Raw genomic sequence first — 15,235 nt, forward strand, 5'->3', positions numbered from 1 at the left:
TGCTCCTGCTGCTGCCACCAAGCTGCTGACCCCCGTGACCCCACTGTGACCCCAACCTCCTGCCCCAGGGATAAAAACACCTGGGGCACTGCAGAGCTGGAACAAGTCTGCGCCTCCTTGCTGCTGCCACCATCAGGGTCTGGGCTGTCACTTCTGGGGTCACGTGGCGGTCACGAGGTCACAGAGTCAGGAGGAGCTGCACAGACTACAGGAACAAAGATGCCACCCTTTCCCCTCCACTTCCCCCTCCTCCTCCTCCTCCTTCTCCTGGTGGGCTCAGCCTCTGCGGGCCCTGGCCCCAACTTCGTGCTCATCATGGCCGACGACTTAGGCATTGGGGACCCAGGATGCTATGGCAATACCACACTCAGGACACCCAACATTGACCGCCTGGCTCGCGAGGGTGTGAAGCTGACACAGCACCTGGCAGCCTCTCCCCTGTGCACACCAAGCCGAGCGGCCTTCCTCACAGGGCGGTACCCGGTGCGATCCGGCATGGCGTCCCGGAACCTCGTGGGCGTCTTCCTCTTCACTGCTTCCTCGGGTGGGATCCCCCCAAATGAGGTCACGTTCGCGCAGCTGCTGAGGGAGCAGGGGTATAGCACGGGGCTAGTAGGGAAGTGGCACCTGGGCCTGAGCTGCCACACAGCCCACGACTTCTGCCACCACCCACTGCACCACGGGTTCGAGTTCTTCCACGGGATTCCGACCACCAACCTGCGTGACTGCCGGGTGGGAGCAGGCTCTGTGTTCGGCCGCGCTTACCGCGTGCTAGTGTGGATGCCTCTGCAGACGCTGTGCGCCTTGGCGCTGGGGCTGGCGGCGCTGCGCGCGCTAGGGACCCTGGCAGTGCCACCCTTCGCATTCCTGGCCCTAGCCATCGCGGCCGGCGCCCTCACTGGCGCCTACTTCGCCTTCCGGCACTACTTCCGGCCCGCCAACTGCTTCCTCATGACCGGCTTCGAGGTTGTGCAGAGACCCACGGAGTATGCAGGGCTGGCCGGGAGGCTCGCCGAGGAAGCCGTCGGGTTCCTGCACAGACACGCCCACGGCCCGTTCCTGCTCTTCCTGTCCTTCCTGCACGTGCACACGGCCCACTTCGCGGGTCCCGAGTTCGCGGGGCGGAGCCGACACGGGGCTTATGGGGACGCAGCCGAGGAGATGGACTGGAGCGTTGGACGCGTGCTGGACACGCTGGACGAACTGGGGCTGACCAACAACACACTCGTGTACTTCTCGTCAGACCATGGCGCGCACGTGGAGGAGGTCAGTGCCTGGGGCGAGATGCACGGCGGGAGCAACGGCGCCTACAAGGGCGGCAAGGGTAACAACTGGGAGGGCGGCATCCGCGTGCCCGGCCTGGTGCGCTGGCCAGGCGTGCTCCCAGCGGGCGTGGAGATCGATGAGCCCACGAGCAACATGGACGTGTTCCCCACCGTGGTCAGGCTGGCAGGCGCGGAGCTGCCAAGGGACAGGATCATCGATGGCCGTGACCTGATGCCTTTGCTGCGTGGTCACAGGACGCGCTCGGAGCATGATTTCCTGTTCCACTACTGCAATGCCTACATGAATGCCGTTCGCTGGCGGCCACCCAACAGCACCTCAGTGTGGAAAGCCTTCTTCTTCACGCCCAACTTCAGCCCTGCCGGCGCCAACGGCTGCCCAGATGCGCATGTGTGCCCCTGCTCTGGTGCTGGTGTCACACATCATGACCCACCACTGCTGTTCGACGTCACACATGACCCAGGTGAGCGCCGCCCAGTGACCACAAGGGAAGAGCCGCGCTTTCATGCCATCTTGGCCACTATGCAGGACGCCACTGCCCGCCATCTGCGCTCTGTGTCCCCAACAGTGCCAGACCAGCTCTCTGTGACCAACCTCATGTGGAAGCCATGGCTGCAGCTCTAATAACTTCATGCAGGCTGCCCCGTCCCACGAAACCCGCCATGGTCATCCATGGTCATATGTGTTGTGTTTTCCAGACCCCTACAAGGGGGTCACACACGCTGGGTCCTGCCCACATCACGGGGTTGCTCTGGAACACATGTGTCCCTTGCTCTGACCTCCCAAACTCCAAGCTTTCCCATGTGCCCCTCCACACCCACATGAAGGTCACGTGACAAATATGTCCCTTCTGGTCTCTTGTTGATGGCATAACCTTCGGGGCAGATGGATGCTGATGTCATCCATGAGTTCCACATCCAGTGGACCACGCCTTCACGACATGTGATGTCAGGTGAGTCACATCCCCCCCAACACCTCCCCTTCCCTGCCATCACTCAAGACAGCACAAGGACACAGACGTCCAGCTCAGCACCGCACAAGGCACCTCAGTCAATTAGAGGCATGAAGGAGGGTCGCTGGGTTCTACCAGATCAGTGTTAAGGGTGGGCTGGGACTCTATGTTGCACAAACGTGTCCCGCCTGCCCAGCGTCATGTGTGTACACCTTCCTTTCCCACTTCTATTTAAATAAAATGGAAACCAAGAAAAAATAAAATAAATCTTTTTCATGTCAATTCTGAGTGAGTCAATTCCGACTCAATTTAGCAGTTTTTTTCCCACAATCCAATCAATGCTGTTTAGCAGCTGTTGTCCTTGCTTAAATAGCATTTAAGAAATTTAAAGTTAGCAAAGCATAGTGCAGTTTATCCCTAGAAGTCCTCATATTTTTCTGATGATTAAAAAGAATCTCTTGCAGAGTGTAATTAGATTTTTCAACAATTGCTTGTTGTAGTTACATGAATACCAATGTTTATTCTGAATTATCAGGAAGAAGTAGAGCATTTCTATATGCAACATAACCCCTTCTGCATATTGAGAATCAGTGGTTATATTAAAATATTTACTAAATTTTAATAAAATCATTAGAATTGCACATAACTCTGATTTTTTTGGACTTTAATATATGGACTTTGAATTGTTCATGATTCCTTTAAAGGAGTTGGCTGAGCTTTCAAGGACCTATTTTTGTATTGGCAGTCTCAGAAGCCAAAAACTTAATTCTTGCTTGAGCCATATTATTTAATAAGTTAATAATTTGTTTTGTTTTTATGTGTTATATCATACAGAATTTAACTGAGCGTTTTCAGAAAGAGACTCAAAGAAGAGAGCCAAAACCAGATAAGAGTGTACTCAGTGGTATGGCTTAAAGTTGTCAATTTTGTTTTCCTTTTGTTTATTATGAAAATTAATCAGAGGAGGACATCCTATTGGGACTTTAGGTGAGAGAAGCATGGGAGAATGGGGGAAATAGAAGGATCCAGAGGGTCCTGGAAACCTACAAGAAGAACATTATGATGGGCAGATCTGGGTCCTGGGGTCTTGCTCAAACTATGGCACCAGCCAAGGAAAATATAGGTAGTAAACTTCGAACCCCTACCCAGACCTAGCCGATGGACAGGACATTCTCCACCGTTGAGTGGAGAGTGAGGTCTGACTTTCACACAAACTCTGGTGCCCCATTTTTGACCATGTCCCCTTGATTGGGAGGCCTGGTGGCACCAAGAAGAGATTTGATACCCTATGAGCATATACATGGGGAGGAGGTCCCCCTCAGTCACAGTCATAGGGGAGAGGAGTAGGGAGAAAGCAGGAAGGAGAGAGGAATGGGAGGATACAAGGGATGGGCTAACAATTGAGATGTAATATGAATAAATTAATAAAATATTTTTAAAAAGAAAATTCACCGTGAAAGCATAATTAGATGACCAAAATAAGATCCTACATACTTAGTGACTAATACATCTGAAATTTTAACTAGTATTGGCTTAGTACTTTCTGTCTTAGTTGTGATTGTTTTGTATTAGAAGTTCAGCTCATCCTAGATATTTTTTCCCATGAAGGAATCATTAAAAGTGAGTTATTCCCGCTATTAGGGAATTTTTTCCTATGAAGGGACCTTTAAAATTGAGTTATTCCCATTATGAGGGGAAAATTTTCAAACAAAAATGAAGCAAACAAACAAGAAAATTCTAAGTTCTGGGCTAGCTGTGTTAGCTCAGGGTTCAGGAGCAGAGCCAAGACTAACATTCTTTGGAATTCAGGTATTATTGTTTTGTGTTGGCAGGCCCTTAGTGGAAAGAGCTGGAAAAGAGCTAAGTACCTCTCCAGTGTAGTGCTTTACTTTGCTACCATGCCCCCCTGCTACCCTGGCCTACAGCATGCCAGGCTGGGGACGGTGGCACCAGTGGAACCTGAGTGAGATCATGAGGGACTGCATTTTCATCCTGGGTTGGACCAGAGTATGCTGGTAGCATCTATCGTTGAATCCCAGTGCAGACTAGGTGGGGCCAGAGGGAGCCTCCAAGACTGAAGAGTCCATTGTTTTGTGAATCTCCTCTAGAAGCCTGACTGCAAATATCAGAAAAACCTGGGACCTCCCTAAATGGCTTTTAACTGGGCTATGAGTTAGTGGGTTTCCCACTTTTAACAGAATAAAAGATAAGAGCTATTCGCTGAAACCCTAGAGGGCTGTCAAGGTCTCAAAGAGGATTAGAGACCTTCTGCCAATGCCAAGAAGTATCCTTGGCCAGAGGGTTTCAATTTTCCCTTCACCTTACTCAGTCCTATGGAATGGCATAAACCTGGAAGAAAGAAAGAGAAGGAAAATACACACTTCCAGCTCTCATATGGAGAGGCAAGATGGGTGGGGGTGATTGGTGTGCCTCAGAGAGGATCACTCACCATCCTCCCCACCTATTCTGGCAGATTCTCCAAGCCTCATGTTGTGGCACCAGCTGGGGTTCCTGACAATACTTTCATACCTGTAATGGCATAACCACCTGCAATCACATCCTTTGGATCCTAAGAAGGGGAGCAATGCAGAAACAGCTGGAGGATGGAGATTTCAGAATGCCATGAATGCAGGAAACAGATTTTCTGGGATTCATGCTTCAGTGAGGTTAGACTTTAGTTGGGGGGAAACTATTGCTGTATAAACCATTGGGGAATGGGTAGAGGCTTTTAGGGTGAGTGTACATTCATTGCCCAGGGCCAATGAGCTGGGAATGCTTTATTAGCATGACGAGGAATTCCAGGTACTTGCTGGACATAACCTTATGGTGTGAGAGGAAAGTCAACAGTAGCCTCCAGAGTAAGTGGCCACCACAAGGGGTGAAGAGGTGAGTGCCATAAGGCTACTTGTGCCAGTACATGCAAGCCCAGGACAGGGAGGGAGCAGTCCTCTTCCTGCCTGTCTCAAGATGAGATTTTGTGTGTTTGGGTAAAATCACCATCACTCTTGGTCCAGCTCTGCTATCTCTGGGCTTGCTCCCCAGCCCAGCACTAGTCTACATAGTGAGTTCCAGGACAGGCCAACCAGAAAGAGCTACACAGAGAAACTCTGCCTTGAATAACCAAAAAAAGAAAGAAGAAAGAGAGAAACAAACAATATGTGTGGGTGAGTATATGTGTGTGTGTGTATATATATATATACTCACCCTCTGTTTATATTAGTATTGTTCACCTTCAGCAGTTAAATCTTCTCTTTTTTTTTTCATTTCCTCTTCACAGGACCTGTATTCTACTGTCCACCTCTCTTCATCCTCTTCTCTGCCATAACCCTAAGATTACTTTCTACTATCCTGGAAAGTGGGTCAGTATTTCTCAACTCAACAAAAACCTACACATATCTTGAAAGAAGAACTCCTAAATAAGAACTTTTCCTCATAAGCTGGCCTGTAGGCTAACTGAGGGAATTTTATTGATTAATCATTGATGTAGGAGGGAGCTACTATGGCATCTGTAACTGTCCCTGCTCAGGTGGTCCTGTGTGGTATAAGAAAGCGGACTGAGCAAACCATAGAGAGAAAGCCAGTAGGCAGCATTACTCCATGCCTTCTGTTCCAGTTCCAAACTGCAGGTTCCTGCCCTGAGTTTCTGCTATGACTTCCATCAGTAAACTCAACTCAAGATATATAAGGCAAATAATTACTTTCCTTCCTATGTTGCTTTTGGTTGTGGTCTTTATCACAACAATAGAAACCAAAGTAGGACATTTGGCTCTTTCAGGTTATATGTGCAAATACAAAAATTTGAAGTTAGGATCAACAAAGAAGAAATAACATGTAATGTTAAATTTTCTTGATCTGTGTTTTTTCACTCAGTTCCATCCATTTACCCTCACATTTCATGATCCCATTTTCTTTATACTTGAACACTATCCACAGCACATTATCCATTCATCAGATAAAGGATATTTAGGTTGTTTCCATTTTCCTACTATTTTGAGGATAGTGTCAATGAGTATGTACCAAGGAATAGTATAGCTTAGCCATATAACTGATCACTTGTAAAATTTTTAGAATTATCCACACTGATTTACATTGTGGTCACACCAGTTTGCAACTCTAATAGTGACAGGGAACCAACTGGAATTTTTGGATGAGTGGATCTTGTGTAGGTATCCACAGCTGCTGCAGGTTGATGTGTTTAACAGCTATGCCATGGAATGTGGTTGGCAATTTATCAAATGTTTTATCATTATGAAGCCTATATTTTTCTTCGTCATCATCTGGATTTTTCTCTATAGGTATTTGTTAGAAATTCCCTATTTAGTATGTCTTTCACAATGTAAAGTAGGTGTTGGTATATGGTGAAGTTTCCCATGCACACAAGCATCTCTCTGGTGCCAAAGTCATCTCACATATGTGGTTCATCACGTGATTGTAATCACTGATTTTTTTTCATTAGCCCTAGACAGGAGAGTAATCATTGATATAAGAATATCTCAAGATCCCATATTATACCAAATCTGTACAATGAAGCCAAGGTTGACATACTATGAACTCACAGCCTATCAAAATAAGCACAGTCCTGAAATAACATGAAAATTCACACTACTATCGAGATGGACTTGTGATCTCATTATAATATGTTGAACCCTGGCTCAAATAGCTATCATATACACTAGAACCTTGTGCAATCCTTTGGACTATACTACAGAACTTCCCAGTATAAAGTACAAATATCAAGGACAAAGAGTTCTGCTTATTCTTATGTCTTATCTCCAATACATTAGGCTTTGACACATACTATAAATCTCAAGATCACAGTACTATTAATGAAGACAAAAGCCCCTTTGCACACCAAGACTGATTCTGTGCTAGGTGGTACTGAGTCACAAAGCTTTAGGAATCTTCAGACCTTGAGATTGTCCCAAAACTCAAAGGAAACCTGGTCATGATGTGCATCAAAACATTGATCTGTACCACTGGAGCAGATTTTTCTGCCTTGTCTAAAGGACTTTTAGCTTTTGGTTTATGGCTGTTGGCTTGGTCATGGTTGTATTGCTCAAGGATAGGGGGTAATTGATAGAGACAGTCCCTTGACCACCAAGACCAATAACAAAGAGATGTGTACTTGAGTCTCATAACCACAGCCAAATATACAATTTATGTAAGGAAGCATGTGCCTATAATACAATTGAAAGTGATGTGGGCAGATGCTCAAGCCTGTCCAGTGAGTACCTGGGTCTCAGTTGCTTCTGCAGCCAGCTCTGTCCCCAGTCTTAGTTGGTAGATTGTGTTTTCTACTATTGCTAGATCATTTTGTGAATGGCTTGGCACTGAGCTCTAAACAATGCCCTCTGCGATTATCCTAGGCAGCAGATACAGTCTTGCTTTTCCCTCACTTTGCCACTCACCATCGCAGGATGCGGTATTAGATGAAGATGTTTCTTTTTAGTAATGCTGTTTTAGTGGCTCACCTGTGAACACTGATTTGGAAAGAGTCAAGAGGATTCCACCCAACACTCCAACACTAAACTTCTCAAAGAGGGCCTGGTACTGGCTCCAAATAAAAACATATACATACTTTTCTGTTCATTCCCAAACCTCGTAGTGTTCCCGTCCACACAGTGCCGTTCACATTTAGAGGAAGTATTACAAGCCACTTTTTCCATCTCCACTAATGTGCCCAAATTTCACTCATACTATGATGAGAAACTGTTCTTTTCCACCCACTTCCTTAGCTGTTGTTAATGGCTGTGCATCTTCATGTGATTATGAGGGAGTAGTCACAGAGAATCATAGTGAGCCAAAATATCTCTGTACATTTCATTTTTAACTTCAAATTTACATTATAAATCCTAGGATGGTAAGTAAATGAACGTTTAAAGTTTTTAATTTTTTTTATTTTGTGTATGCCTCTGTATGTGTGCTATGCAATCACATAGGTGATGTGTATAACATGTGGAGGTCAAAAGAGAACTCTGAAAAGTTGATTCTCCACTGCTACCTTATGGAATCCAGAGGTTGAAATCAGGTCATCAGCCTGCATGTGAGAATCCTTGACCCTGAGCCAGCTCATAGATGAATATTTTTGAATAATGTCATGTTGTGACATTAAAAAATGCAGTGAAAAATGTCAGTTGAGCAAAAAGAAGATCAAAAGATATAGAAATGCAAAAAATCAAAATATTGAATAAGGATGGAAAATGTAGCTCACTATTCATGAGAAACTGAACTTAATACCTAGAAGTACAAACAGCCATGAGTGAAAGGTCCCAAGCAGATGAGCACTATGTATTTGATCAATAATTATCTACCTATATAAATATTCACTTAAAATACATTGTCTAACTCAGAAACTAAATATATTTATATTATATTTAAATGTAGATACTCCTAAAACATATGGGATAATTCTCTTGATTTCTCTCCAAGAGGTAGAAAGTAAGACCCTATTGCTAAGGATCCAATTCAGTTTAGACACAAAGCCCCGAGGCTCCTGACCTGGAACTCACTTGAATACCTCCTCAGTGAGGACTAACATTACTGGATGAAAAGGAACCTTACAAGGTTGCTAAGGAGGGAAAGAACCAACAGTCCTACCCAGCTATAAACCACAACAATGCCCAGCACATCATGGAAACCATAAGGGTAAATAGTGTCACATATACCTTGCTGTAGTTAGACATAAGGTGAGCTAAACAAGAAGGAAATTCCACCTATCACTGAAAAACATAGCCGCCTAGCAAGAACTAGTGAAGTCAATATCTTGGAAGAGTACCCACAGCCACAACTTTACTAAACCCCAGGATAAGTCTCATACCCAATGATTAATCCTCACATATCATCAAATAAATGTCTCTTTGCAACAGATGGAGAGTAATAAAGAAGATGACAACCAATCAAAAAGCTTCTGCGGAGCCTAGTCACAATGAGTACATATGCAATGCAAACCCCTACATCCAAGGCATTCGTATCATTCCAGAAGGTTGGTGGATGTGGGGTGGCAGATTTTGAGAGCATGACGGTCTGGAAGTTCGCTGTGAGATTTGTGTCTCCAAGTAATATCAGAAGCTACACACATAAACCCTCACCAACATGAATCCACAAAGATAAGCTGAACAAGGACAGCAACAATAGAAATGGCAAACTGCATAGGGATAAGACCGCAAGACCTGAAAACTACACAAGAAGCAACAAGCAATGAAGGAATGCCAAGAGTGGGAGAAACAGTCTTCCCCTAAGAAAACCACACCATCTGGTTATAAAACAGAAGTGTCAGTTATAATAACACGTAATATATAGACTGAGCACATATTTGAGAATATATGTGTATATTTGTGTATGTAATAACAATTAGGAATAAAAGTGGTGGTTAATGTGAGGCAAAACAAGTAAGGAGATAAGGTAGGTTTTGGAGGGAGAAAAGTGAAGGGAAATTATATTATTAAATAATAATCTCAAAAATTAAAGAAAACGTAAAATAAAAAGAGGTAAAAAATGGTACCAGATGCCTATTTGGAAAAAGCCATTTCAGATTAAAATTAGTGATGGACAAAGATATATAATTCTACAGAAAGTATGTTTTGCATGTTTATTGAGTAATTATTCCCAATATTACAGGTAGGAGAGTAATGCAGACAAGGACCAATGGAAGAACTGGCCATGAAACTGTGGCAGTCAGATACAGAACATGATTACTCACCTCTTAAGAGCAAGAACCTTGGTCATTTGCTGTTGTATGGGTGATTTAATGTACATTATGCAATTCCTAAAAATATATGAAGAGAAAATCACATAATCTCACTTACAAGTGGAATGAATTTTAATGAGCCAGTGTATACAGAACAACAATAAAGTGGTTGACAACTCTTTTGATAAGTCAGGGACAGAAAACAAAAATCATATATCAGTAATATTGAGTAATATAAATATAGGCTGAAGTAAAACCATCATCTTAGTTCATTTTGTATTGCTGCAATGAGACACCATAAACAAGACAACTTATAAAATAAAATATTTAATTTGGGGGCTTATAGTTCCAGAGGGGAAGGTCCACGAGCATCATGGGAGAAAGCATGGCAGTAGGTAAGCATGGCCCTGGAACAATATCTGACAGCTCACGTCTGATCCACAAGAATGAAGCAAGTAGAGGGAAGGGTACAATAACTGGGAATGAGACAGGTTTTTTTTTTAACCTGAAATCTCACCCTAAGAGACATGCTTTGCCCAACAAAGCCTCATCTCATCATCTTTCTGAAACATTCCACCAACTTTGGACCAGTCATTCAAATACATGAGCCTACTTGGGCTATTCTCATTCAAGCCAACACAGTCCACTCACTGGCCACCATTGGCTTGTAGCCATATCATAATGGCAAATGTACTCAGTCCAACTTCAAAAGTCCTCTGAGGCTGTGACAGTCTCAAGACTGTCTGAAAATGCAAAGTCTCTGCTGACACTCAAGACAATCTTATAATTGTAACCACCCTTCAAATAAAAAAAAAAAAAACCAAAGTTCATATTGCCAACATTCAGCGGCACAGATTATACATTATAATCCCAAATGAGAGGCATGGGGAATAGTGAGGAGAAACTTGGCCAACACAAAATGAAAATCCAGAGGGGTAATTCCAAATCCAGTAGCTCCATGGCTTAGTGTCAATGGGCTGAGATAGCTCCACGCTTTCAGATGTGCAACTGCAATGCACTTTTCTCTCTCACTCTCTCTCTCTTGTGCTGGCTTCGTACCCTCTATTCACCTCTCCTGAGTAGGAATCCCAATGTTCTGGCATCTCCAACATCTTGGGTCTCCAGTAAAAATCTAGGCTTCATTTTCACAGCTTCACACAGTGGCCTCTCCAGGCCTTGGCACACAGAATATCCTCCCACATGCCTGGCCTCAGTGGCTTTCCTTAACCTTGGAGGAAGATTCCCACCACACCTTTACTCCTGCATCCTTCTCGACTGGAAGGGCAGAACCATGTGACTGATGCTCCCAAGTTCTACTCCCATCTTAGAATGGAACCTCAACCCTTCCTGGAATTATATTTGCATAAGCCGTGATTTATTGCTTTCATTAGGTGAATAGATTTCTCTTTGTTTTAGGAGTCTCTAGGCATTTCCTTTTTGAAAGTTGGAAGCTCAGCTGGGTAGGATCTTGCCCCGGAGCAGCGCTCCTTTTATTCCATTCCACATTGGGCCTTTCTTTAAATTACTCATATCTCTGAGCACAACACTTAGTTCCAACTTTAAACTTCCTGGTGTATTTTTTTTCTCCTCAAATTGTACAATTTGTGATTCTTTTTGTCCTTATTGCTCCTCTTCATGGTTTACCTAATCCCCTCTGAAAACAAAATTAACCCAAAAGTTTTCAGTTTAGCTTCAGGTAAATCTTAGAACAAGCACAAAAAGCTCATACATTCTTTGCAAAATATCACACTAATGGTCTTCTAGCCCAATCGCTGACATTGTTCCCTTCTGACACCTCCTGAGTTCTTCTTTATAGTCCTTTCTGTTTGCAGGGCAGTGTCTTCCATGCTTCCACTTAAGGCCACCTATAGCATTCAACTGCTTTCCTATTCCATTGTCCCCACATCTTCCACATAATCCCAAAGAGCACCATAGTCAGGCCTGCCCCAGCCATATCCCAGTACCTGATATCAGCTTATGTCTTGGTTATTTTTCTACTTCCCCTAAGCAAGGATACTTCTAAACATTTAATTTAGGGACTCACGGTTCCAGAAGGTTTAGATCCAACACCACCATGACAGCAAGCATGGCAGCATGGCACTTTAGCAGTAGCTAATTGCATACATCCGATATACCTAAGCATAAGACAGACAGAAAGAAACACACACACACACACACACACACACACACACACACACACAGAGAGAGAGAGAGAGAGAGAGAGAGAGAGAGAGAGAGAGAGAGAGAGGATGAAAATAATGTCTACTTTTGCAATCTCAAAGTGAACCCCCAGTGACACATCTCCAATGAAGCCTAAGCTCCTATCATTCCCAAACAATTCCCCCAAGTGGGGACCAAGAATTTAAATTTATGAGCCTATGGGGGCCATTCTCATTCAAATCAACAAAGTGATAAAGAGCATAAGATCATTACATAATAACGGTGTATTGCACATAGGGCTTCTTCTAACTTTGACATTTTTGCCACAAGAAGAAAAAGGAGTATTTATATGATATATATATATATATATATATATATATATATATATATATATATATATATATATATATGTTTGTTCAACTATATAAACCATTTCAACACATTCAACAATATTTACATTACATCTTTTCAATTTGCACTCCAAATTTTAGTATAGGACAGATATATGGAGCGTACTGATCTTGAGGCAAAGAGTTATGACTGAAGGAACTGGAAATGAAGAAATATAAAGATATCTTTGTCTCTTGATTGTTTCTCAATCCTGTAGCCACACTCACTTAATAAAATTTGTTGAACTGTTTCCTTTAATCTTCACATATTGTGCTTTCTTAATTGTGCTTCAGCTGAAAATATCACATAGTGCAGCTTTCGATTTGAAGTGTTATTATGTAGAAAATATAACTAAAATATGCATAACTCATGTAATAAATGCTGTGGGGTCTGGAGAATGATGTAAACTTGAGACAGGATTGATTTCATGGGAACCTAATCCAGAAAACCTCATTGGAAGTCTGTTGTGAGGGATTAGACGGTTGGGAAGAAAAGGAGTCATGGCAAAGACAAGGGAGAAAAAAGAAAAATCTTGACTATGGGATGCTAAGCCAGGCATTGAAAAGAGAACCTCATAAGACAATCTCTCTCCACTTTCATGTGTGTGGATGTTGATGTATCTCATTACAAAACCTCACCACACATTTCCAATGTTGAAAATGCAAGATATGGTGAACCTGAAGGTTAGGACTCCATTAGGTGAGAAGAGATTGAACAGACTTCTCTTGAAAATGAATATTTGTTTACTAGGCACCATATATAGCAAAGATCATCACTTCATTTATTCTCTATAACCTGGAGAAATTAATAAGTACTGGAATTATAAAGTATACTATCTAACTCTTGAAACACTGAGAATGTGGTTTTTAAGATTTTTTTCAATATCTAACATTTGTTTAAGCACTATAAAATTCAGCAACTAAAGAAATGCGTTCTTTCTTGCACTTTGTTTAGCCTTCTAACAAAAGAGGGGTTTGTCAACAGTAGAAGCAGACCTTAAAGTCAGGATGCTTTGGAGGAGTCTTATCAGAAGGAGATGGTGAAGCCCTGAGTGACACCGCTCCGTGAATGCTGCAGTCTGTATCTGTATAACAAGCTCTGTATCAATAAACTTCCACAAAAATAAATTTTTTTTACCGGATTGAAGGTCAGGCAACATACTGAACACAGTTGTGAAAATAGCCCACACAAATAAGAAAAAAATCTCTCTCAGAACCATATTTTTCTGATCAAAACAGCACTCAGCTACAGTACTAGACTGTTTCCACATCTTCAGGATTTCTTGAAGAACCCTTCTCTCCACCTTCTTCCTCCTCTGGAGTGTCCTGCATGGCCCTCTGCAGAAGCAGCTTGAGAGTTCTGCGCTGGAACCTGCGGTGCCTAATGGAGCCAACGAAGAAGTAAATGATGGGGTTGGCACAGCTGTTAATACAGGATAGGAGGAAGGTTTCATGATAAAAATCACAGATTTTACCATCATACAAATGTTCAATCCATTCAGAGATGAGCCAGTAGATGCCAAAGGGAAGACCAAAGAACAGGAAGAACAGCACTGTGAGTGCAATGGTCACATACAGTCTGGTCACAGGAATCCTGTGTGAGCTACAGAAGATCCTGACAAACAGGATGAGGCTGAACCCACAGAGAATCACAAATAAAACAATTGACCATACAGCCATGATGAGATAATAAAATGTGTGACACCAAAATGGATCAAAATGAGTATACAGTAAGCCACATGCTTTCCCTCTCAGGAGACCCAACAATAAGGACAGAGCCCAAAGCAAGGCACAGGTGACAGCTGATGTATGTCTTGGACGTTGGCAGCGATACCAGATGGGCCACATGACGGACACACAGCGCTCAATGCTAATGGTGCTGAGAATGCTCAGGCCAGAAAGATAAGCAAATTGTGACAGAGCATAAATAAATAGGGAAATATCTGTGTACGTGATACCGAAGACGTAGAGGACAACAAGAAGGCAAAGCAGAAATTGAAAACACAGGAAGAGAAAGTCAGCCACAGCCAGGTTGATGATGTAAACAGAGAAGGCATTCCTGTGCATCTGGAAGCCCAGGATCCACAGCACTATGGCATTTAGTACCATTCCAGCCAGGGAAATGATGAGAGAAAACCAAATCATGACATAGTCCTTGATGTCACAAGATGTAAAATAGATGTGGTAAGTTCCATTCAGTGATACAGTCTTAGGTTCCAAGGTTGAGAAGCTTAGATCCTTGTTTAGGAAATCTCCACTTTGGTTCCTGAAACAACAACAACAAAAGACATGAGCATAGGCTGTGTACTCTCTGATTCTCAGGACAAACCTATTATGTGGCAATGACTGACCTGCTTCACAAGGAACGGAATCCAGATTGTAGAAATGAAGTAATTTATAAAAACCAATTATTTCTGGAACCTTAATTTAAATCCAGATTGTATTTGGGCCATCTACAACCCATTGGCTGTGCTGATGTGAGAGTAGTACAGACACTCAGGATAGACTCAGTGTCCCAGTATAGATACTCGGTGTGTCAGGATGTATCAGAGAGAAATAGAGCACTGAACCTGCCCCTCCCCAAGACCAGCTCCAGGAATGGCAAAAAGAAGAAAAGTGGTTCTGCAGAAGGGAGAATTGAGCAGGCAGTGAATGGCTGGTTAAGGGAAACCAACCGTCGATTGAACAACTAGCTAGAGGAACCAGTTGTTGAGGAGAAGTTGAGGAACGGAGGAAAAGAAATACTCTGAGACTCAGCCACAC

General features: G+C 43.2%; 2 protein-coding genes across 4 annotated transcripts; one reads left to right on the forward strand and one right to left on the reverse strand.

The window, feature by feature from the left end:
* LOC311592455 (steryl-sulfatase-like) lies at positions 1 to 11,606 on the forward strand. Of its 3 annotated transcripts, none has more exons than XM_084772875.1 (3): positions 1 to 2,236; positions 5,514 to 5,595; positions 9,103 to 11,606. In XM_084772875.1, the coding sequence occupies exon 1, from the start codon at positions 220 to 222 to the stop codon at positions 1,906 to 1,908; it is 1,689 nt and encodes a 562-aa protein (XP_084629001.1). In that variant the 5' UTR covers positions 1 to 219; the 3' UTR covers positions 1,909 to 2,236; positions 5,514 to 5,595; positions 9,103 to 11,606. The 3 variants fall into 3 exon arrangements, with proteins under 3 accessions (XP_084629001.1, XP_084629000.1, XP_084629002.1); XM_084772874.1 differs by lacking the exon at positions 9,103 to 11,606 and adding an exon at positions 7,603 to 8,049; XM_084772876.1 differs by lacking the exon at positions 5,514 to 5,595 and having other exon boundaries at positions 9,103 to 11,604.
* Positions 11,607 to 13,707: 2,101 nt separating this feature from the next.
* On the reverse strand, positions 13,708 to 14,611 carry LOC311592465 (mas-related G-protein coupled receptor member B2-like). The gene has a single exon (XM_084772905.1). It carries the CDS (start codon positions 14,579 to 14,581, stop codon positions 13,727 to 13,729), a length of 855 nt encoding a protein of 284 aa, XP_084629031.1. The 5' UTR covers positions 14,582 to 14,611; the 3' UTR covers positions 13,708 to 13,726.
* Positions 14,612 to 15,235: the final 624 nt, after the last annotated feature.

Source organism: Acomys minous, assembly GCF_964271855.1.
Source record: "Acomys minous genome assembly, chromosome: 2".
Classification (NCBI taxonomy): Eukaryota; Metazoa; Chordata; class Mammalia; order Rodentia; family Muridae; genus Acomys; species Acomys minous.

Excerpts from the sequence above, each read along its gene's own strand:
- LOC311592455 (XM_084772875.1), top strand. The coding sequence starts at position 220 with ATGCCACCCTTTCCCCTCCACTTCCCCCTCCTCCTCCTCCTCCTTCTC.
- LOC311592465 (XM_084772905.1), bottom strand. The coding sequence starts at position 14,581 with ATGGTACTAAATGCCATAGTGCTGTGGATCCTGGGCTTCCAGATGCAC.